General features: G+C 36.1%; 1 protein-coding gene across 1 annotated transcript in view; it reads left to right on the forward strand.

Moving 5' to 3' along the window:
• The window catches only part of CNTLN (centlein), a 217,583-nt gene that overhangs the window by 96,759 nt on the left and 95,531 nt on the right, over window positions 1–25,293 (forward strand). The window contains exons 9-12 of the mRNA XM_019470756.1: window positions 5,920–6,093; window positions 12,380–12,440; window positions 17,827–17,950; window positions 21,191–21,316. Coding sequence (XP_019326301.1) covers window positions 5,920–6,093; window positions 12,380–12,440; window positions 17,827–17,950; window positions 21,191–21,316 — 485 coding nt within the window. The remainder of the gene's footprint in view (window positions 1–5,919; window positions 6,094–12,379; window positions 12,441–17,826; window positions 17,951–21,190; window positions 21,317–25,293) is intronic.

The raw sequence follows: 25,293 nt of genomic DNA on the forward strand, positions 1-25,293 counted from the left end.
CATCTGTAGCCCTTCCCGTGTCCACTGATGTAGTCACTCCATCATAGAAGGCCACTAGGTTAGTCAGGCAGGACTTGCCCTTGGTGAAGCCATGCTGGCTATCTCGAATCACCTGCCTGTCCTCCATGTGCCTTAGCATAGCTTCCAGGAGGATCTGTTCCATGATCTTCCCAGGCACAGAGGTGAGATGGACTGGCCTGTAGTTCCCCGGGTCTTCCTTTTTTCCCTTTTTAAAAATGAGGGTTATGTTTCCCCTTTTCCAGTCAGTGGGAACTTCATGGGAGTGCCACGACTTCTCAAATACGATGGATAGTGGCTTAGCAACTTCATCCGCCCATTCCTTCAGGACCCGTGGATGGATCTCATTGGGTCCCACGGACTTGTGCACCTTCATACCTGGTTTGGGGAATCTTTCTGATGTGGTGGCCACATGGTCTTCAGAAAGGGATTGCATCCTTTTTTCCCCTCCCTGTTCTTTTCTATTAAATGATCAGAGTGCTCTTTTTCATATGATACAAATCATGTGGATCTTGGAAGATGCCAAACATAAATGTTATGAGGGTGGATGGATGGTGGAAACCCTTTCACTGACTTTTAGCCGCTTTTGGGAACTCATGGGGACACATGAGATCAAGGTCCAGGCTGGGTAAGTTGCTCTTCAACAGTTCGTTACTGGTGCCCATACTGGAAGTATGTGCAGTAAATAGAGATGAGGCTGTGGCAATTGGATTTCCAAGCTTTAAAAAGGAATTTGCAAAGGATGCTGAGGTGAGCATTGCCTCTGACTTAGCTGCCCAGCTAGCTGACTCAGTAACAGAATAAGAGGAAACCTGGGAAGTGATTCTTATTTCTCATTTATAAACTGCTTCTGGACGTTTCCTGCATCATGGCTTTTTGTGGCATATGGCACTGTATTCATGGAGTTTGACTGAAAGAAAACTTCGGGGTATGGGTCATGGGCCAGTTGGTTGCCGTAGGTCAAAAATGCTGTTTCCTAGCTCAGATATTCTGGTAAAGGTGTGCACGCTTCCTCTAGTCTGAGCTATGTGTGTAAATTCTGTTGTGTGGCTGAGAGAAAAGATATTTTAGCTTTTACTGAGGCACTGTGTGCCTATTGGCCAGTTTGTGGTTGAAGCAGAGTAAGCTTTCATCTGCTTACAGAAAGACTCTGCAGGCTTTTTCTGTCTCCACCTAGCTGGTGGTTTTGGTCCTGTGCAGTTCGTGGTAGCACAGCTTTGTGCTGAGGAAGTTGAGGGGGAGCAGGAGTACACATAAGGCTGTGTTATTAGTTCTGAAGCTCTTAGGTATCCGTTCCCTTGACACCTGCTCTCTTTTGCCGGTTCAGGAAAGTCATGCAGAATAGAAGTATGGTGGAGCATAGCTGTATTTTCTCCATGTTGTTTGGTACTGTTTGTGATCTCTGACAACAGTGGCACTGAAAAGGTGGCATTGGATTCCCTTCCCTAAGTACAGTGTGGATAGCTCCCCTAGTGGTACAGCTTTGTGGCAAAGATGGGTGCTTATGCTTCATATTGATTAATGCGTCCAGAAAACATCAGCTGTGTCTTTCTTTGAAAAGACATGTAAGCGTAAGAGGAGTGAGAGATCTGCTTGGTAGAAATAAACACTTTCTTGATTGTGTTTGTTGTTTAAAACATTAATAAGCCTGTGACATTTATTTGGAATATATGTTTTGCATGTTAAATTGAGTTTCAGTATGACAAAAATATGTATCTGTTGTGATAAAATAGCATATGCTATAAACTGATTTTGCTAAGTGAAGGAAGAAACCATGATTCTGTTAAGCTAGACTTTGTAATGCAAGTAGAATCTAATCTAAGATGCTTAAACCTGAGAGAAAGCCTTCATTTGCTGCACTCAACATGTAGATGGATAGACTGTGAAGACGGTCAACATTATGTGTACACTGAAATGATCGTCTCATGGGAATTTTTGTTTTAGATATAGGATTCAGAGTAGACTTTAGGAAGTAAACCTTCATGGAACTCTTTGTTCAGGTGAGTTACTATTTCAGTTTGTAAGATCAAAGATCTACAATGAGAATTCTGAGACAGAAGCTGTGGAAGAACCTGGTGCTGCCTCTTAGCATGTAACTTGTTTTTATTTTCCTGGATTGCAGATTTCTGATCTTTACTGTGAAACTGGACTACAATCTTCATACAGAGCTTGGATGTTGAATGTTTTTTGCAGTCTTGAAACACAATATTGTGCTTTTTTTCCAATAATGTTAGGATTTTTAAATCAGAGCTCCGTTATAGTCCAAATTATTTGCCATTTTGGTCTTACTAATTGTAATAGTTCCCTTAGTTCTTAGGTTACAAATAAGAGTTCAGATAAAAAGCTAGAAAGTGAAAAGCCAATAAAAGATCACATTTCTTTCCAAGGATCTGATGAAATTGCAGTTCTTTCTTCATGCATAAATCTTGGAACTCTGGGTTGTTCGTAGAGTCATGTTTTATACAGAATGAATTGAGGTTCTCATAATAGACAAATCTTTTCACTAAATAATTTGGTTTTGGTGATTTTTTTGCTCTTAACCAAGGATACCTGGAACATAAAAGTGTAGTAATATGAAGCTAAATAGACATGAATGTGAAACAAAAGACCAGAGAGAGAAATTTCATCCAGCTTTCTGTCTTTGGAAGATCTCTTTTCATGCCTGAAAAATTCAGGTTTAAAAATTCTCTTGATATTTGAGTAAACAAAGTCTTCTAGGCTAGGAAATGTAGAAGAATATTTATCAAATAGTGAAGGATATGTTAAATTTAAGAGAAAATGATACCCAGCTCTTCTTAAACTGGAGCCGATTGATAAGCAAAACCTCAATTTTGAAATGGATCTCTTTAGGTTACATCTGGGTTCTTAGAATTCCTGAAACTGAAGAAACTTCACATGCATACTTAAAAAATTGAGCAGGTTTTGAGGATATCGTAGACCCAAATTATATGACAAGTTCTGTATTGGTAACAGTGATCTGCTGAATATTTTAAGGGTAAAAACATAGGCATTTTGCAGGTATAAGTTAAGATCAAAGACTGGTTTTGTTTGGTTTAGTTTTCCAAGAAAAATGTGTGTGTATGCATGTGCACAGAGACTGTTGTAAGAGTTTTATTAGAAACTGTGCCTTTACAGTATTTTAATTTGAAATAAGTATCACTGCATGGTAATTTCTAGAGATCTATTTTGGGAGAAGAAAAGAGTAAGGAAAAAAACCCAAAACAAATGAAGAACACTGTTCATATATTGGTCCTATTAAAGTCAGTAGCAGAACTTCATTGACATAGAGGAGCAAGGATTTGATATATTCTGTGACTCTTAAATGGATTTACATTTCAAAACACTCTGCATTTCACTTTTGAAAGAAGAAGTTAAAAAGTAGAGATACAGTAAGAAGTTAATTGTTAGCTATATTTGTGTAATTCTCATGGTTTAAAAGTCATGAACATTTAACAATTGTAGACTTTTTAAAGTAACGGTAATATGAATTAAAGTGATTTTAACAGATTGAAGCTGTTGATTCTTCTTTTAGTTATTAATGTAATTGTACAACTTATGTTACATGTAGAAGTCTTTTACATGCAGCTGAGAAATCAGTAAAATGGGACAAGTTGGTAGATGTATTTATCTTTCTTAATAATAAAGTATAAAGTTCAAGTAAAAAAAAAATTATATAACTTAAATATAACTACATTTCCCTTATGTACTGGCACTGTTTCTGACTTCTAGGTTTTGTTTGGTTTTTTTTTCCTTTTTATATAGTGCTAAGGTTTTGGTCAAATGAACAAAAAGCCCAGTTTTCTTTTAAATGTTCTTTTCAATGCATGGCTTGTCTCTTCATTTTTCTATTTTCCTTTTTTTTCCTCAGTTTAGAGTTTTCTTTTAGTTATAAACTGGCCTTTTGCTCATCATAGGTAGAAATGACATCTGTTTGCAACTACATATGGCCTAAATTATGCAAAATGAGCAACAGAAATTGTTTAAGAAATAGTCAGCAAAAGCATGGGCAAGTTTTACTCTCTGACAACTTTCCTGTGCTTGTTTGCTGTATGCCGAGTTGTGCTTTTTCTGAAATAAATGCTTGGTATTTCTAATTTGGGATTTATTTGTAGAAAGTGTGAGTTTATAGTACACTTTATAAAAAGCTTCATATTATGCATAGAAATAAAGAAATAAAATGGCTATGCCCATTAATCTCTTTCTGACAAATACTAAGCTTACTAGGGTGTTTGCTTGCTTGATTTTAATCAACTTTGGACCATCCCATTTCTTGACTGGCATGAATTTGGAGATTTTTTGGTTTGCTTAACCTTTTTTACACTGCCTTTTCTGATGTCAGTATACCTGATCTGTTTTACTTGGGGCATACCACTAATTGAGATAGTAGGAACAAGTGATAATTGTACCAAATTCTTTCTTCTCTGTTGAAATGAATGTTTGTCTTAAGAATATGCTCAAACAGTTGCGAGCAAGTCAGGCTGTCAGAAATTTGCTAAATAGGGAAAGTATGTGTAAAATAAAACTTTTAGTCAGTCTTGAGAAAGTTGTCTTCTGGATCAAGCTTTGCTGATTGAAGACTTTACTGTTTCCTAGCTGCTTGTCATTGCTGTCAGAGCACACCGCTGGCAATAGGGGTTTCATGAGTTTGCTCTAATCAGTGCAATACAAGGTCAGCCGGGTCAGCCCAAGCCACTTGCATTGACTTTTTAAATTAACCTGCCCTTTATTTATGCAATCAATTAGGGAGGGGGTTTGCACCATCCCTTCTTTCAGCAATAGTGTTGGGGTGCTAACCTGCAGCTGCCTGGATGCGTTGACCATCTGGGAATTATATTATCTTTGTCTGGCACAGCTGTTGCAAGGTGAATGTCTGTCCCCAGCCTTAAAGCACTGTGGAGGAGGTTTGAGCTAAAGCATTTCACTTTGTGATTGCCATAGACTGCCACAACAGGCGTATTGCTGTTGCTTATGTTAAGCTAACAATGTATTGCCTTGTGGTTGTAGCGCAGTGGGGTGTGATCACAGGCGGTTAATGAAAACTCAACTGACAAGGAGTAATTTATCAAGCCATGGTAACTTAACTGCTCTTGGTCATGTGTACACAAGAGTTCACTATTGGACATTGGGGATATGACTTAAAGAGAGCTGGTACCACTGAAAATGTGTTTTGGTCTGAACAAGTTTTGGAACAGGGCCAAGGTGAGCAGCGCGCAGCAGTGTTGCATTGTGCCAAGGAATTGCTGTGAATGGATTGATAGCTGGGAAGGGTCCTGGAATTCAATGGCTTCGTGAAATGACATAGCTGCCATGAGTAACACTGTGACCTAGAATTACCGTATATTTTTTTCTGTAAGTCTTCAGCTTGACCACAACATTTGTGCTGTCTGAGTTTATGGACGTTGTGGATACATACTGTAGATTTACATTGAAGAGGTACTTTTCTGAGGCAATTTTTAACTAAGAATATCTTTATTGACAGAATATGCAGTTAAGTTTTTTTTCCCCATGTTTGATAGGCCAGTGATACTTACCAACTTGAAATTTCACTAGTCTAGGAGGTAAAATATTTTGTCAAGAAATTTTGACAGTGTGTGAGATACAAAATACCATAGTAGAATAAGTTGCTGCACAAGAAACATCTGTATAAAACAACCATTGTTAAGACTATAAATTTGGATTTGGAAAATGTGGTGGTGGTGTGAAAAAGTTTAGTTAACACTTTGGGGTCTGGTTTTGATTATGGATTCATGAGTCATTTACAAAAGCAGAATTATTTACAGCACTCACATGTTCCAGTAATATCAGTGATGTTGTGTTTCTCTGGGCAGTTTTATCTAAATGGTTTGTTATGCTTCTGATTTACTTTTACTAATGTAATATACCTGTGCTATAATTTTCTAGGTATTTCAACAGCCGCCTTTAAGTGAGCTAGAGTGCATTATTACAATGCAAAAATCTGAAATTGAGCTTTTACAGAAAAAATTGAAAAAAGCAAGTCTTAACCTAGCAGAGCATAATTTTTACACTACAGATACTCTGGAAAGCAACAATATAAGGACTGGAAGAAAGCATGAGGTAGGATAGTTTTATTGTCTTGTGTATTTGTGTCTAAGTCAGGCTGGTAAAGACAAACATTTTTGCTCAAGGGTCCAGGTAATAATTTTAATATCTGTTGATGCTGCTTATAATTCTGGAAGCTTGTTTGAATGTTATTGTGTTATATGCCAAAGATTTGTTAAAATAGCTGTTGGGAATAGAAGGTTTTACCTTATTAAATACTGAATAAGGGACTCTTAATTAAATGAAATATTTGAAGGATAAACTCTTTATAAGTTTGTTAAAATGAATATTTATCAGGTATTTTGTGATGTTTATCAGAATGACCATCTTTCCCTGGAAGGAAAATGAGAGAAAAATAAATGGTTATTATTATGATTTTATAAATCAAAAAGATTGTTTTTTTCCAAATTCTTGATTTTTAAAGTATGATGTAGTATTTTTTCTACGAAGAATGACAACAATGTCCTTTTGAAGTTTATACTTACGACTTTTTTTTTCTGTGTTTAATGCTGGACTGCCTCTTTCATGATGACTTGCTGTTAAATTAGGCACCAGGTAACAGTAACAGCTATAAAGTATGCTAATGAAATAGATATGTAAATAATTCTGCAGCTTAAATTGATTTATTAAATTAGCCAGTCATAATGTTTTTCAGTGTGTTCAGCCTCTTCCTCATCTAAAAAAATTTTTTTTATTGTGATTGTCTAGAATATGAGAAACTTGGAAGAGATTTCTGTAGCAAGGAAACAAATAGGAACATGCTTCTGTGTGGTATAAATAGTCTACAAGGGTGGACCATCATGTTCTGCTTTCTTAGAAATCTGGTTTTCCCACATTTGGTATCTCATAATATTTCCTTTGAAAACTGTATGACTTATTCTTTCTCAATATCCTGCACTGTATGCTATTTTTGGGAAAAGACATATTTTAGAACATTTGTTTAGGGGCATGTGGTGGCGCCTCTGTGAAAATGTGTTTAAGAAAGGACAAAATGCTGCACAGGCAGCATAGAGTGAAGAATAGAAGGTGCAAAACAGCCCTGCAAACACCAAGGTCAGAGAAGGAGGAGAGGGAGAAGGTGCTCCAGGTGCTGGAGCAGGTATTTCCCTGCAGCCCATGGAGAGGGCCACCATGGAGCAATGTCCACACTACAGCTTGTGGAGGAGCACACACCAAAGCAGATGGATATTCCCTCACAGAAACCACAGCGTGTGGAGAGGAGTCCACACTGGGAACAGGTTCTTCTGGCAGGAACTGCGGCCCATGGAGGACCCACTCTGGAGCCGGTTTACCCTGAAGGACTCCAGCCTGTGGAGAGGCCCCACGCTGGAGCAGGGGAACAGTGTGAGGAGGAAAGAGTGGACAAGAGGAGCTGTTATGGACTGACTGTAACTCGCCTCTCATTCCCCATCCCCCCCACACTGCTCAGCAGGAGGTAGAGGAGTCAGGAATGAAGGACTGAAGTTGAGCCTGGGAAGCAGGGTGGGGGAGAAGGTGTTGTTTTGATATTTTCTTCATTTCTCACTACCCAAATCTATTTTAAGTGGCAAAAACTTAAATTAATTTTCCCCAAGTCGAGTCTGCCCATGACGGTGAATGGTAAGCAATCTCCATTTCTTTGTCTCAACCCACAATCTTTTCCATCCTATTTTCTCCCCCTGTCCTGGTGAGGAAGGAGAGTGAGTGAGCAGTTGGGTGGGTGTTTGACCCTTTGCCAAGGTTAACCTACCACAATGTCATTTCTTGTTTCTTCAGTATAATGTAAATGAGAGTACTGTGTTTGGTATGAACTGATCGCTGTGTCAGGAGTAAAGCAATTACCTCCATTAAGTAAAACTAAATACAAACTTTTAAATCCTATTGTAGAGAATCTTTTCCTGTTTTGATAATGTAGATCCTAGTCATGCTCTTTCAATACTCAGGGTTGTTTGATATGTGCACTTTTTCATATCTGCACGCGGTCTCTATTAAAACTTTTGGGAACTGAATTGACAGGCTACAAATCCTTTGTATTTAGGCAAGACAGTAAGGAAAATTGTACAAACATTCTGGCTCTAGGATCACAAAATATACATATAAAGTAGAAAAGGTACTACTGCTGTCTTTACTGATTTTCCCTTGCAGTGAAATATCTTCCCATTACCTTGTTCAGTCTTCTATGACAAAAGTATTCATGACAGAAGTTATTAGCGCATGATTTGACAGGAAGAATATGTTGGATATACAGTTCTTGTTTTACAATGGTGATCCTTTTGGCTTTACAAAGACTCTGTCGCGTTAACCCTTCATCCCCCCTTATGTGCATTCTCAGGATACAAAGCACAAATAAGCATGGAATCACTTCTGATCAGAATGACACTGCTTTGATTACTTTCTGCTCTAAAAAGCCAAAGATTTTTGAAAGAAGAGATAATTGGAAAGGTGTTAAAAAGAGGGGCCTGGGACAAAACAGAAACTTGCCACTAGTGTGATAAACTGGGGTGCGTGGCCACATGACTGTATGCTTGCACCTGTGTTTGGTTCTGCAGAATGCAATGGTATATATACATCCATAGGCTAGTGTTGTTTTGTGAATTGCAGAAATTCACATCCCTTGCCTACAGCCATGCAGAGTAATAGAGACAACTTACTCTGCGAGACAGATGATGCAGTGCTTAAAACCTTTGTTAAATGTGCATGTGTGGTGTCATTTTTCTTGATACTGTTAAGTCTGTACTTAGAGGCAACTGTAACCCTTGTAGTCCTGTCTCTGTGGAAAGTGGTACAGCTGAGTGCCGTTTTGTATGACGACTTAAGAGTCAGTTGCTTGACCTTCCTAGAGCTCTTTTTGGAGCTTAAACTGTGTAACTTTGTGAGCCGTGTATGATTTCTGTTACCTAATTGAACTGCCATCTGTATGTCTGCTGGCCGATTCAGTAACACTGCCCTTGTTTTTCTTATAGCTAAGCTTTCCCATTGTATGATGCATGGGAGTTATAATTGCCTTTTATTGATACACATTCTATAGCATTCTTCTAAGTCTATAATGTCAAGATATTAAAAGGCATGAGTTAACTTGCAGAACTGATAAAGTTCCCGCTGAAACATAGTGAATCAAGAATTTGCCATTTCTCCTCTCCAAAAAAACCCACCTGTATCTTGTCAGCCTCTGGTTCAGCTTCAACAATGTTTCTGTTTCTTCAACTGATAAAAAACATTAAGATTTCTGCTCACTGTCTGCAGTGCTGTATGCTGGCAGACATTGATCTGTGTGTGCAGAACAGTTCTCTAAGACATTTCAGTAAGAGTTCCAGCTTCCCTTGGTTGTTTTTTTGTTTTTGTTTTTTTTTTTTTGAACTTGTTTTGGGACTTCATCCAACACAAAACCTGTTGAATTCAAGAATGTGACTATTTCCAGTTTCATCCCATGGTGTCTTTCATGGTGCAGACCGGTAACAGAAGGTTGTTTAGAAAGAGGCATCTTTTCTTTTTCTGCTTCCTGTACCTCCGTTAACAGTTAATGGGTGTCACATCCACTTACCAACTTTTTCTTTACATTAAATTTTCTGTCACAAAGTTTTATACCTATTAATATTACAAAACCTGTTTATTTCTGGTTTTCTGCTATTTGGCTTAGTCTTTTGTAAACATGCTTTAGGATCATTTGATGAAAAATCTTCTGTTGTTACCCTTTACTGACTTGGATTAACATTCTTTGCTTATAAAACTGGACTTTTTCTTACTCCTAAACATTTAGGAAATGTTTAAAACATTACAATTTGTGTATATATTTAATACAGGTATGTTTAAATTTACTGTAGAATTTGAGGACTGAATTAAAAATTAAATGCTTAAACCTGGAAGCAGCAGCAGCAGCAAAGTTTGCAGTTATGAGAAGGGTATTACAGATGCCATCTTCCAAATTGAGTTTTGCAGCTGCCCCAGGCAATCAAATTACAGTGTATTTTACTACACAGTCTCTTCTGTCTTGGTAGGAAAATTAAACTGTTTGCCTTCTTAGCAAAGATTGCCTTCGAACTACCTATGTGCAGCTGTAAAGCCCAGACCCAGCTCCTCTCCACAGACCTCTAGTCTGATCACTAAACAGGTAAAAACATATTAAAACAAAATACTGTTTCTTAATGCACATCACCAATCCCACCTGTTCTCACAGGGAATTATTTTTGTGTCCATGAGTAGTTAGAATTTTTCTCTATTTTTTTCCATACCTTGGCCCTGTGAAAAAGATTCACAGTGCAATCCCAGGTAGCTATATGTAAAGTTTGTGTGTGTGTGTGTGTGTGTGTGTGTATATATATAAAAAAAGAAAAACTGTTGTCTGCTTGTATCTGATCACCTTTGATTAAAGGAGCAAGACTATGAATTTTACATTTTTCTGTATTTTTTTCTCTTTTCTCCATTCCTTCTTAGAGTCTTTCTACCTAGTTATTCTTAGCAGTCTGGTGGTGGTTGGTCCACTTGTTTTCCTTTGTTGTCGTTCTCTTTGGCAACAAATGGAGCGCTTTGACCTTTTCAGAGAAATCATATATTTTCCAAATCTTCTGTATAGAAACATAAAGTTTAACTAGGAAACGTTTCTTGAAAAATAATGCATTCTGGATTTTTAGGAAAAATTAGTATGGGTATGCAATAATTAGGAAATGTGGAAGATAGGAGTTTTATTTAAGATCTTGGTTTTATTCAAGAAATCTGGGACTTTGAAGATGAGTAGTTTTTTTGATATGTTGGTCTTGGGATGTTCTGCTTCAGACACCTGAAAGGGATCAATTTCGTTTTGTGCAATGTTAAAATCTTTACTGATTAATATCAGCATCTACTAACTGAAGTAAACTTTTGGATATCTCTACCAGAATTATTGGGAAAAAAAGTTAATCAGTAATCTTACTATTTCAAAGAGATCTACTCTTAGTCAGTACAATGCTATACTGACAATATAAAACCATAAATTTGGAAATAGTGTTTTAAATGTTCATTAAAACTTTCTTCTAGTTTCTTCTCTTATATAAAGGAACTGACAGGATTCAACTTCAGCATATACAAAATATGTCCATTTACCATTCAGATTTTAAATGTACTAAAATTCTTTTCAGATGTTAGTTTTGGTTTGGGTGGTTTGGTTTTTTTCCCCCCATCTCATTCAGGCACATTTCAGAAGCAGAAGAAACCCAAAACCAAATGACAAAAACACCTTGGCAATATTTAAATTCTTAAATATGTGATATTTTATTTTCTGATATTTCATGATATGTTTTTTCTCCTTTTTGGAAATCCATATGATTTAAAGTGAAAGTGTGGTATACAGTGTCTTGTAAATATGTAATACTGGAAGGTAATGGTCAAAGAAAAAAAAGCCAGTTGCTCATGAAGATTCTCTTTAATATTAAATTAATTTAATGGAATGGTAAAAGTGTTGAATTATATAGTATTCAAGAAGACTTTATCCTGAATTCCTTTTGTTGTAAATCAGTAATTTTAGAGTGAAAATGGCATCATGCAACAACTATAATCACAATTCATTTTAAGTTTTTGTTTGACTTTATGTATTTACATAATAGCATTTTACCTTATCGGTATTGTGTGTGTGTGTTAGTATTTCTCTGTCCTTAACCAAAGTTATTCAGAAAATCAGAAAGTCTAATTTGATGAGGTCTTTCTTTCTTTGCCATAAGGACATATGACATAGAATGAACAAGAAAGCTGCCCAGTTTAAGTGTTACTTTCTCATATTCTTTCTCCAGATTGCTATATGAAGCTGTACATAATATAAACACATATTCTTGTCTCTAGTTAGTCACATTATAGTTAATGACCATATGGTCATTATGGTATAAGATCTACTGTCTGTTGTATTTATATTCCTCAAGCATATTGTTCCTTCAACTTCACAGTGTGTTAAACTATTTCAAAGGGAAAAAAATCCTTTCCCTCTTGTTTCTGGTTGTCCTATCAAGTGTAACCTTGGACCCTTATAGAGCAATTAGACCAGCCTCTATCCCCTCCTTTGTAATGAGGTTTCTTGCATTTCTGAGTCTATAACCCTTTAGTCTTCCCTAATGGGACATCATTATTCTGAAAGAAACAATGTAAATGTAAATGAATATTCTCATTAACGAGTCACAGAGAAACCTTTAGTGGTAGCGCTGTGGTAATTCTGCTTGTTATTTCTCTGGTATTCCATGCAGATTTTTTTTTTTTTTATAATTCATTATTAGTATTCAAAATTACTTCTTCTTTAATTCTGCATGTCTTTCATAATCTGGTGTTCCAACTAGTTCAACCATGTCCTTGTTTTATTCTCCAGGAACCACCTGTGAAACGTTCAAGGTCTCTGTCCCCAAAGAGCTCTTTTAGAGAGTCAGAGGAGCTAAGGAAGCTTAAAATAGCTGAAAGGAAGATTGAAAACTTAGAGAAGACACTACAGCTAAAGGTGAACATTAAAAAAATAAAAATAAAAAACCCTCTAGCTATAAGCTTGCATAGATAAAGATATACCAAAATAAACAGACATTTTAAAAATGCGAAATGCACATATCGTTATGGACTGTAAGTATGTTAGCATAAGAGAGCACTCTCCATTAGTTTGCCTTTTTTCTTTACTCCTAGGAATCTTGTGTTGGTACTCCTGCAGTCCTATGGAAGCCTAATTTGAGCTGTCATCAATAATACGTGCTTGTTAAATACATTTTCAAAATCTGCGTCTGAGAATATATAGTCTGAGAAATTCATGTACTCATATAGAAATAAAACAAAGCAGAAAGTACAAAGTTGGTTGGGTTTTTTTTTTGTACAGTGTAGCCAGTGTTTTAAAACGCTGAAGCAATTACTTGAAACAGATTTACCCCTTGTACTCTTAGAAGTCATGACTCAGAACTTGTTCTAACAAATGCTGTAAAAAATCCCCAACAAACACCCCCTCCCCACCTGCTCCCAACCCTTGGTAGAAAAGCTTAATTGAGCATGTATTACAATTTTCCATTTTGTCCCCATTTTATAGATTTTTGTTGGTTTGGTTTTTTACTTCAAAAATAGTATCTTTTGAATGACCTATTGGTTTCAAATTGCACCTCAGAATGCAAAACCCAAAACCTGACTCATATTTTCTTAAACATTTACAATTCGTACTCTCCTCCTTTTCCCCTTCCTCCTTTTCCCCTTCCTCCTTTTCCCCTTCCTCCTTTTCCCCTTCCTCCTTTTCCCCTTCCTCCTTTTCCCCTTCCTCCTTTTCCCCTTCCTCCTTTTCCCCTTCCTCCTTTTCCCCTTCCTCCTTTTCCCCTTCCTCCTTTTCCCCTTCCTCCTTTTCCCCTCCCTTTTTTCTCCTTTTTTTTTTGTTGCTTATGTTTGTTCAGAGTTATGGAATTTGAAGGGTATTTTCCATATATGTAGCCTAAGACAGACCTGGTTATATTGAACATGCTGTGATAAATGTCAGGTAAGTGAAAAAATTTGGGGAGCCCTACAAACCATAGTCCTGAGCTTCTGCCTCATGCAAAAAGATACTCTTATGTGATAAGTCAACTTTAGAAAAAATGTGAGTGGGAATTATTTTAGCACAAATGCAAAAGTTCATCACCTTGTATACTTGAGAGAGTTTAATGTAGTGTCTTAACACACGTAGAGTATATGAACAGGAAGGATGATTTAGACTTCAAATTCAGTCTTCCAGGCCATCTTGCTCCTTGTTCCTGGGAGTCAGAAGATTAATTTTGTTCTGTTTTTTCTCTCTGTTGAGAAATCTAAGGCATGTCCTACCAGCTCTACCTGACAACTGGCCTTGGCAGGCCTCCTGTTTGTTACTCTTAGTTGGCCTGCCAGACTGATGCTACAGATTATCCTGGCACTGTGGACTACAGCTGCTCTGCCCTTGGCAGCAAAGCTCACACATCAGTGTGTATGGTTGTTGTCTTAAATGATAGAAAGTTCCACATTTCTTTGTGTTTTCTTCTGGAAAGAGGAGTGAAGAGAAGCACTCTGATTTTTCTAAGCAGATACAGAAGAGAAAGGATTGTTATTCTCTCTGCATGACCTCATAACATAGTTTTTACCTTTCGCCATACTGCCTTTGTCATTTCTTCCATTTCATCTTAAAAGCATAATTTAGGAATCTGTGCAGCTTTATTATGTTGCAGGTGCGGGATCTCTATTCATCACAGCTGTTAATCCATGAGGTCTTTAAGGGCTAAGTCTTATAACTCCCCTTGAAACTGAATATATGAACTCCTTGCACTTTCTCTACGAAACCTACTTGGCTTCTTTTGCAGAATGCTTTAACTGATTGAAAAGAAGCTGTAGAGGCCCAGGTCAACATATTAAACACTGTTGTGGTACTACATTCAGAATTCAATGAGGCTATTGCCAGCATAACAGTGAACTCAGCTGTCATAACATTAATATCAGAATAATTCTATTGGTATTGTATGATTTCTTGATATTAGCCTCCTCTCAGGCATTGCTGCCAATAAAGAATAATGCATGTGATCAACATTTTTGAAAATGGCACTTGCATTATTGCCTCCTGAAGCAAAGTGTTGACTATATGATTACTTGAAATATACTTGCTCAAATGCTTTCTCTATCAGTAAACATACTGATGATGCATATCCTGAAGACGAAATTGTGACTTTATCCATCAGTCCTTCTGCAAAGTTGGTAACTATTAAAAAAAAGATGAACAGCTTTATTTGGGGGGGTTTCAGGAACAGGAATAGTTGGTATTACAAAGGAACAGAATAGGGTAAGGTCTCATTCACAGGATTTTCCAGTTCTCCTCAGCTGACTCATTTCTGGCCAAGGAAAGTTGGCTCTTACTGTTTTTATTGTTAATATAACTAGGGTAATCATGTAAATTTACAGAGTCCATAGTTTTGGTACAGAGTCTGCTTAATTTCTGCACTCCAGGACATACTAAAAAGTAACAGAGCATGCCTGATTGCACCCTTGTGTAGGGAAGAGAATGTCAAAATAAATAAAGAGTATTTCATGGATTTTGAATAACAAATTATCAAGCTGGTACTTCGAATGGTCCAAAGCATAAGTACATCAATCTACTGTTGGTCTTTAAGAAGTAGATAGGAGTTTGGTTGCCGAGAGTTAGATATTTGATACGAACTAAGAATATGTTCTCTTCTCCCATATTATGTTTCTAGAACTGTCATCCCTGGTGTAGCCTAGAGGAGATCTTCCTGGCTTTAATTGGAAAGTTTTCAAAAGCAGTAGGAGATCTTCGCTTTGAGTTTTCTCATCCTTTTTGTTTAAAGTTCTAAAATTTTGGAGAGAATTAGAACTAGAATATGTAGATTAGTCTTTAGAGCCACCTTAATACTTGTTCATGTGAGGGAGGGCACACATATTTAGTTTAGCTTTCATATATAGTCCTTTTCTATGTATGGTGTTCAGATGCCGAAAATACATTAATATTGTGGCTTTTTCACATAACTACTTGTGGAAAAAACTATTTTTGTAATGGTCAGGTTCCTCACTTCCTGTCAGCCTAAGAAGAGTAGTCAAAGAATTGAATCAGTATATTTTTTAAATTCCATTTTAGTTCTATTTTTACTGTAACAGAAATTGTTACAGGTCAATTTCAACAAAATTTTGAAGTAGTGATTAGAATCTTTTGGCTTGTCTGGGCTGCCTGCAAATAGCAAAATGACATTTTTTTCACAGGCAGTTGGGTTCTTCCTCCTGCAGATTGGACTTTGCCTTTTTGTCTTTAATTATGTCATGGGAAGTACTATAAAATGACAGTAGAGAGGTGAAGAATAACCTGGAGATCTGGCCCTGCTAGAGATGGTTGTTCTGTTCCATTTCTGTCAATATATAGAAAACTGTATACAAGACAGTTTAATTATTAAAAAATATAATGTAATTCAATCAGAGAGAGATGGAACTAACTGAGATTATGGAAATTACAGTGTAAATTTCAAGTTCTGAAATGCTTAATAATTCAATAAAAGAGAGTGATTCTGGACAGTTAATTGTCTAATTTCTATTTCTGTGAGAGCAGAGCAACTGCTAAGGGAAGGGAATAACTAACAGTATGGATAATTGAACAGGTAAGCAATAATGAAAAATGTAGATTCATAAATAGGAAAGGCCAAATTCTGCACTTGGTTGCATCTCTGAAAGGGCATTGACACTAATAAACTTCTGAGGATTTATGCTGAAGACATCATTTTCCAGTACCTTGCCAGACTTGATCAGTTTTCTCTAGCAGTATCAAACAATCACAGAATAATGATCTCATGAACTTCTTTTGAAAACATAGCATCTATAATTGGATTCTTATAAAAATTTCCTGTTGTAGTGTCAAGCAAAGCTTGGTAATAGTCTCTATGTCCTTTGTCATAAATTCATCTTGCTATTTGTGTGATTGTTTTTAATATAATTGTAGTGTTTAGATGAGCTACTTAAAACCAGTCAAAAGTACTTTTTAAGCAATTCTAAATTTATAAATGTATCTGGTTTAGAGGTTGTTTCAGAAAAAAACCCCACCACTTTGGAAAAGTGTTTAATGGTAAGGTCACTTTGGTATCTGCTTGTATTTCTAAATCTGCTTTGTGTGTTGCCTGAGTCACTTCCAGAAAACTTCTGGAATTTTATATATAGTAGCATCTGAAATTTTAGCTCGTATCTTTCAGCTTTGCTTATGCATCGTGAAAGCTGGGCTACATCTTAGAAGCCAAGCTTAGTCTAGTTACTTTGTAGTTAGCACTACTGTAGACATCCTTGCCATGTTTTTATAGTGGGATTTCATTTTTATTGCTTACAGCTCTGACTATTGGTGTATCTTATTTATTGACTAATGCTGAAAAGCTCTCCTTGCATATAAGCAGTAAATGCATGCAAATGAAGTATTGTTATTTACTTAGAGATTAAGGAACATGTTCTGTAGTTGCTCTACAAGCAGAGCTCCCATTGAACTGGAAATGAAGCACTGAGGGCAAATTTTACTACAGGACAATGTCTAGTGAATTCTTTACAGCTGTATGCCAGAATTTGACTTGCTTTATACTGTGGAATGTCCTCTTCTTAATGTTCATTTTTTTCAGAGCACAGTATTTTCACTTCAGAAAATCTCTTTTTAAACTTGTATGACATTATCCTATAATATAAATCAAGGTATATCTTACTTTTCATTCTGTAAAAAGACAGTACATTTTTTCATATGGTTTTGATTATATAAAAGCTATTGCAAAGTTTGTTTTTATTTCTTGTTTGTTACATAACTAGAGGACAAAGTTTGAGTGTTGCATGTTTATATATATTTACAGAAATAAATTAATATAAGAGGAAATCCTGAAGCCATTTAAATTGAGCTTTTATGATGTGGACCTCAGTGTGGCCAGTGTTTCCCTCAAAAATACGTAGATTAATTTTCCATGGGGGGAAAAAAAAAGAAAATAGTAGTTTGAAAGAAAAGACAGTGCCAACAGTCCTTTTTCAGTCTATGTATTTTTAGGTGTATTAGGCCAATGCATTCATGAGATGAAAACTGACATTTTGGTAGTAAATTTTTTTAAAACTTCTCAGCAGCATGAAAAAAATATTTAAGTAAATTTTGCCAAATTAGCAAAATTTGCCAAAGTAGCAATAAGAAAAATTTAACCTCAGGGATTGTGACTCCCGATCTTTCTATTTAGATTTCTGAGGCTCTTAATATTTACTTAAACAGAACTTTTGTTTCATGTGATCTGTGTGAAAGTCTCTTACATTTTGCCCAACTCTAATTTTGTTTTTCTGGTTCTATACAGACTCAAGAAACTGATGAGCTAAGAGCAGCCCATGAAAAATGCAAAGAGAGGCTGCAGATGTTACAGACCAACTACAGAGCACTAAAAGAGCAATTAAAGCAGTGGGAAGAGGGCGATAGCAGGTAAGTTACACAAGAGATCTGTGTGAAAGTCTCTTACATTTTGCCCAACTCTAATTTTGTTTTTCTGGTTCTATACAGACTCAAGAAACTGATGAGCTAAGAGCAGCCCATGAAAAATGCAAAGAGAGGCTGCAGATGTTACAGACCAACTACAGAGCACTAAAAGAGCAATTAAAGCAGTGGGAAGAGGGCGATAGCAGGTAAGTTACACAGCTCATTAAAAACATTTCCCTTACACAAGAAATCTGAACAGAAGTATTATACAGGTATTCAAAAGAGAATTTGATTTGAAGGAAGAAGCTACCATGTGGTGATCAAGACTTTATCCTTTGTTAAAGCAGAATACATGGCATACCCCTATATGAGCAAAATTACAGTTGAAACCAAGACTAAAATGTATTGAGCTGACACCTTGACTTATTTTATTTAGGATCTCATTTTGAGCCTGAGTACTGGGCAAAGGTCTGCTAGGGCTGCTGATTTATGCTTGTCTAATTCCCCAGTCGATTAATTTGTTGACTGTGTATGTTTTTAATTTTCTATAATAGAACAATTGCTCCTTATGTATGCTCCAAATAGTTTTTAAAAATAATTTTATTCATTAAACAATATAGAAATAACAGACTCTCTAACATTTAGTGATTCAAACATTAACTGAAGCTGATTGTAAAATCCCCTTCTTAATAGGGAAAAAAGAGTATGTGCATGAAAAGCAGGGTGGTTTCATCTGTTAATTGATTATAAAATCAATTATTTCTGATCATTCTACAAAAATATTGCAGTAATATATCTTTATTAATGGAAAGAAGAAAGACTACCACATCAAAATTTAAATTTAGTGATTCAAACATTAACTGAAGCTGATTGTAAAATCCCCTTCTTAATAGGGAAAAAAGAGTATGTGCATGAAAAGCAGGGTGGTTTCATCTGTTAATTGATTATAAAATCAATTATTTCTGATCATTCTACAAAAATATTGCAGTAATATATCTTTATTAATGGAAAGAAGAAAGACTACCACATCAAAATTTAAATAGCAAATATTCTACATATAATTCTCCCTTAAATTCTATACAAAACAGTGAAAAATTCATGCAGAAGTTCCTTTTTTTGAAGCCCTTAGCAGAGAGTTAGAATTTTTGGTAAACAGACACATTTGGAGGTATGAAGACATTTCTTATCACTTCAGTTATCAGACACTGCTGAGGTACAGTTTTTCCAGCCCTGTTTTTTTTCAAGAAAGTAATTTGAGCAGGTCATTACATCCTGGTGGCTTTAGTAGGACTTCAGTGTGCACCTACAGTTTAGTACACACATATGTGTTTTACTAAAAATAATTCTTTTTGTAGTTAGAGCAATACTGACTAATCTTGACACAAACTTTGTAACTCTCTCTAACTGAAGTGTGTCACAGAAATTGCTGCAAAACTGGTAGCCATTCAGAGAGTCCAGGGTGACAGAAAGGGTCCTGCTGTGAATGATAAACTGTCCCTCATATATAAATAATGCTTTGGCCTATCTGAGTAGATTTACATTGCTTTGTAATACTATGGCATTTCCTTAAGAATGGTTTGTCTTTTAAAAAGAAAAAAAAAAAGTGTGGATTTAAATAATGGTAAGGTACAAATCTGCTACATGCATTGGTAGCACAGGAAGATTTTTTGAAATATCAAAGCGTAAATAATGAATAGATTTGTTTAAATTGGAATGAAAAGGATTTGTTTATTTAGGAAAAAGAGGGATGATTTTGTCTTCTGGCTCACTGTTTTAAATTCAGTGCAAGCTGGAAACGACTGAAACCTACTGAATGATAGTTACTTTATGCAATGAAATGATTTAATTCTGTGTCTAAGCTAAGTAGGCATTCACAGTCCACAGAGAGGCCAAGGCTGAAAAGGTACAAAAATTCGACCTAGATAAAGACAGTAAAATCAAACTTGATTTACAGTGAAGCACTGGGTGTTCTGGTTCTGATATTTCAAAAAAAAGGAAGAAGAAAAGAAAAGGGAAAGAAAGACAAAAGCAACTTCTGTTTCTGTTTAAAATAAATGAGACCAGCTTGTGTCCTGACAGGAATGTATTTGGGAAAAGTAGATATTGGGGAAAGCGTAATACTAAATCTTTATTCATTCATCTGAGTTTTTTAATCTATAATTCAGATGAGCTGAAAATTGCAGGGTTTTGATCATTTTTGTCGTCAGAACAGAACTGTATTAAGCCATCATACCAAAAAGAGTTTGTTTTTCCTTTTTAATATGCTTAAACAAAGGAAAGTAGTCAAGACACAAATAAAAACAGTCCATAAATGGTTATACTTTACACGGTTATTTTGGTATCTCAAAAAGCTTTATATATCTGGTGTAATTTGTGCATTAAGAACTCAGTATCAGGTATTTATGTGACACTTCTGATCCTCTGTAAGTGATGGAGGACACCATTCTTTTCTGATTCTTCATAGATTAGAATCTGTTATCGAGATGGCAGCTGATGGGACCTAATCCGCCTGTCAGTGTACATACAACTTCCACTGACATACGTGACTGCAAAGATGATGGGGGCCTTATGAGGTTACCACATTCTCTGAGACTTTATTTCTATGCCCGGTAGGAATTTAAATTGCAGAGAGTTTTCAATTCATTTTATAAAGGATTTTTTTAAATACAATTTTTATCTTTTGCATTATTAAAATACATTAAAAAATTGTAATGACAGAAAAATTGTGAAATATTTTCATTTTCTGTGCGTCTAAATTCAATATGCTTTTTCCTGATGCATCATCTTATCCATAGATAGCTTATTCTTTCATTAGACAGTAGATCAACAGTTTGATTTAGAGTGGGCATTAGTGCAACTTCCAGGTTGGTTTGCAGGGGCATTAGAGGAGCTGGTGGCTCTCCTTTTTTTGCAAGAGGTAGTGTGATGGTTTCACCTTCTGCTTTCTCATACCAGTATTGTAAGGAAAGTTGACAGAATGAATGCAGGTGACACTGACCTGCCAGGAGTCAGTTGAGAGCCATGGTGCCATATTAGCACTATTTCTGTCTGAAACTACATAACTGAACTTTTCTATAATACCACATTTAAGGTTTCATGCCTCACAGAATGTATACATCAGACAAGATTTTTATTCAGTAGATGCTGCAGTTTAAAATTTGTATTTTCTGAAAGCAAGGGTGCTTTTATTCTTGTGGTTCTAAAACATGTAGATATTTGAAAACAAACGTCTTTTTACTCAAACAGGGTTGAAAGTAGTAAAACCAGATACCAGCATGCAGACCCCCGTCAGCTTTGTCAAGAGGATTCTGATGCTGTGTGGAATGAACTGGCTTTTTTCAAAAGGGAACACAAAAAGCTGTTGATTGAAAAGTGAGTTCATTTCTTAAATGGTGTTTACATAAAGAAACATTCTGCTGTTTTTTCTGAAGGTAGTGCTTTTCAGGCCACATAAGAGGAATTCCTTGCAAAATTCAAGATAAAACCATCTTCTACCAAAAGCAAAAAAGGAAAATATCAGCTCTTTCCCCCCCCCTCTTTTTTTCCTCTTAAATCAGTGACAAGTTACAAGTTTGCTAGCACTAACAAAAACTGTATTCCATGATCTAGGGATTGTGTTAATTAATGTGGCTCTCATCTGTTGGAGGTGTCGCTCTTCATTAGCCTGTATTTTACACACTGCCGTGCTTCATTTTTGGAATGAGGTGGTGAGGGGATAACCTAGCCAGCCATCCTTGTTTGATCTCTGTGATACATACGCAATGCAGAATGCCTCAGCTCTCTTGGTTCCCTGCCCTGTCCTGCTAATCCCAGCTGAGCTCATTATGGTGTAGCCTTGCTGCTACTCCTGGAGCCAGAGCTGTCCAAGCTAATTACTGGTAGCAGCAGAGCTGCCTGTTAAGGGTCTGGTGTGGATCTGCTAACATGGTCCTTGGTAGTGACCTGCAAAAAGCACGAGGGAGTTGCTCTCTTTCTTGCTGTGCACAGCCTGTCCTTTGGGTTTAGTGCTGATCCCTTCACACAGCTCTTTTAGCTGTAGTAAGTGTAAAACTTGGTGAAGGAAACTCTTACTTTAGAAAACATACAGTTTGCTGCTTTGATCTCATAATTCATAGGCTATTATACTCAGCCAGGCAAAGTAAGAAAATGTCCTTTTATACTGAACAAAAGGAAGTTAGTATGGTATAATTAGCCCTTTGCTGGTATTTAACACTTTCTGTAAGTCAAGTTAATTTTTTTTTAAAAAATTATTTAAGAATAAAGACATCGTAGAAACTTTTATTCAGACTTCGTTTTTGTCAGCATTAAAGAAAATGTGTTTTCCCAATGGGTCCCAATGTAAACTGATTTTGTGGAGATACCATGAAGGCTGCTATCACAGAATTTCAACAGCAGCAAATTGTTTTGTAGTACGTAAGTCCTTGTGTTGCCCATAAGCTGCTTTAGAGTATTATATAGAATATTGCCAGTAGCTGTGTTACATGGGGTATTGTTATATCCACCAGTACAACTGTGTGCCTGTTCTTGTCACTTCATTGTCACATCTTTGTTTGCTGTTTTGAAACTGTCACAACAAATTATCACATGTACTTCTTTTGTTTATTTTGATTTTTATGTAGGGAAGAGCACTTTCTTAGCATACATGTAATTGCAGTTGTAATTCTCCTTCCATCACTAATCAACACATGCACCACAGGCAACAGTAACTCGGGAGCAATAACATAAGCCTCTCCTTTTCATACAAAGCCATGAAAGAGAGATTGCTTATGTATTGTGCATGCCCTGAAGGTTGGTACAGTTGGACTGTTTTTCTAGAGCTCCTGTGCAGTCACGTTTATGGGGAACATTCTTATGCCTGGTACATTGCAGATAGGTAGCCTTGACTAGGTTGTGGTGAAGTGGCATAAGCAAGCAGTTGAGCTCTTTGAAATACGGAATTTTTAAGTCAAAATGAGTTCTTAAAATTCTGTATAGTACTTAGTAAGAAGCCAGAGCACCATTGTGATCATTAAGGTGAACTCCTTGTGTGGGTTTAGGTGCTTTTTACTCCTTATGGGCAATGTAGCTTATTGTTAGTTGAAGTAAGGAAGGAATGAATACATAACTCCTGTGTCTTTTATATCTGCCTTCAACGTCTGTCTCTAATAATGACTGTCTTTAATTAGTTGAAGCAAGTCAGCATTTCAAGATCTGAGCTCATTTTCTTAAGAAAGTCAGTACTAAATTTAGTGTCCTTTTTAGATCTGTGGATAGGACGTCTTTATATTGCATGTATTCTTTCTTAAGCTCTGTGGGTAAAGGACATGATCTACAGAGTTGTACCAATTACTTTTATGTGTGATTTTACAAGCAGTGTAAGTAAATCAGGTTAGCCCATAGTTTTGTGGACACACTTAATTTGATAGACCCTACTTGATTGTTAGCTTAAGTTGATTTAAAACATGTATAAGCCAAATCCAACGCAGCATTGCTTGAAGAAGAGTGTCTGTGTAGGGATTTTATTTTGGTATATGTTTGTTTTAACTTTAAATATGTGTAATTTCTGTCTGTGACTAGGCCAGAGAGTGAATGTTAGGAAAACAGAATTATTTGTTGGTGTTTGTTTATTTGTTTTACCTGTAAGGAAGATCGATCCATCCTTCCTTCCTTCCTTCCTTCCTTGGGTAGAACGATGATGTAAACTGTCTTTAACTTGCACATACATTGCTCTGAAAATAGGTGGATAATAAAGTATAGGGTAAAACCAAGGAAAGCCCGTTGATGCATGGGCTCCAGGCTCCAAAATGCAGTCATTACCAATATTAGCACACTGTAAACAATCAGTTTGTAAGTTATGTAATCTGTTTTTAAGTCAAGAAAAACTGAAGTTGCTTGGCTCGTCACTTGTTCTGGTGGTGCCTAATTCCAAATCCTGTTGAAGTTGGTGGAAAGGCTTTGTGTCAGCCACTACTTTCTGTCAGGTCCTTTCTTTTATAAAGTTTTCTTCTCATCACAGGCAGGTATTGCTTTGACTTTCATGTAAGCTATTAAACACTATGCACCTTTCAAGCTGGACACTAACACACAAATAAATATACAGTTTAGGCCTTAAATTTAAGCACTTCTTTTTTAAAATAGGTGAAGCTTTCTGTTTTCATGAAGTTCAGAATGCCTAATGTCAGAGTTATTTTTTGGAGCATGTTGATGCAGAATGCGTGGCATTGTTGCTACCATTTTTTTACTTTTTGATTAGTAAAGAATAGTATGTGCATGTTGTATTACTTTGCAGTTAATAGAAGAATATGTTTCAGAGCCATGGGCTGCATCCTCTCCATGATCAATGATGTATGAATTTAAGCCGTTTGTGCATATAAAAGAAAAATATCTCTATATTGTTATAAACCCATACTAGATTAGTAAAATATAAGACTCAATAAACTGTGATTATTCAGCAGTATGTGCTCAATGCTTTACGTGTATATTTCTCTTGAATTTCCCAACATTCCCCTGGAAAGAAGATGATTTTTTTGCTGTTAGTATGATTTATCTTTATACTAAGTGCATTACAGAATAATTATTCTCTGACTTAATAGAAACTGTTTTTAGTAATAGTTTTACCTGACTTCTTTATTAAGCCTCCTCCCCCACTATTTACTCTTTCACAAAGAATATCAAATTATATTCCACGATGTATATGATGTGCATTGATAGCTGCATTTTTAATTTTATGAGTTACAAAATCTCATTTTTAAAATTCTTTATTACTAAAAAAAACCCAAACCAAAACAATAACAAACAAACAAACAAAGGTCCAAAATTTAAGTTCACTTTGGGATCTGAACCAGTAGCTAAGAAAATAGTCTAACTTTTAAGCCCTGATAACTCACAGTCTTAAATCCTATAGCAGCTACCAGCTAAACTCATGTCAAAATTGAAGAGTTACAAACAGGAACAAAAAGAGGTAGTTGAAATAAATTCCCTAAGTGTTCTTTGAAGTGTTTATTAATGCTAATGGCCAAGTGAAAACAATTCCACAGCTCTGCTAGGATGTCCCATTTTGATCTTCTCGTAGGTCATTTTCCCTATGAAGTATGCAATACCTGTGTTATGCTGCAGTCATTTCCTGTTAAGTACCATGTTATTGTAGGCTACAGAAGCAGCTATCATATTGATGTTCATGTTCTGTGTTAAGAAAAACATGGGATTTGATCACTTTTTCTCCCCCTTAAGCAAACAGAAAAAAATAGCAGTATTCAAACAGTAGTTAACACTTAGCTGAGGAGGAGAGTGACCCATGCTTATATAAATACAATGTTTTTGTTTGAGCTGCATGAAACTGCTGAAAACTTGCAAGAGAAAGATCTAGTAAC

The sequence above is a fragment of the Aptenodytes forsteri genome, unplaced genomic scaffold, assembly GCF_000699145.1.
Source record: "Aptenodytes forsteri isolate BGI_AS27 unplaced genomic scaffold, ASM69914v1 Scaffold46, whole genome shotgun sequence".
NCBI lineage: Eukaryota > Metazoa > Chordata > Aves > Sphenisciformes > Spheniscidae > Aptenodytes > Aptenodytes forsteri.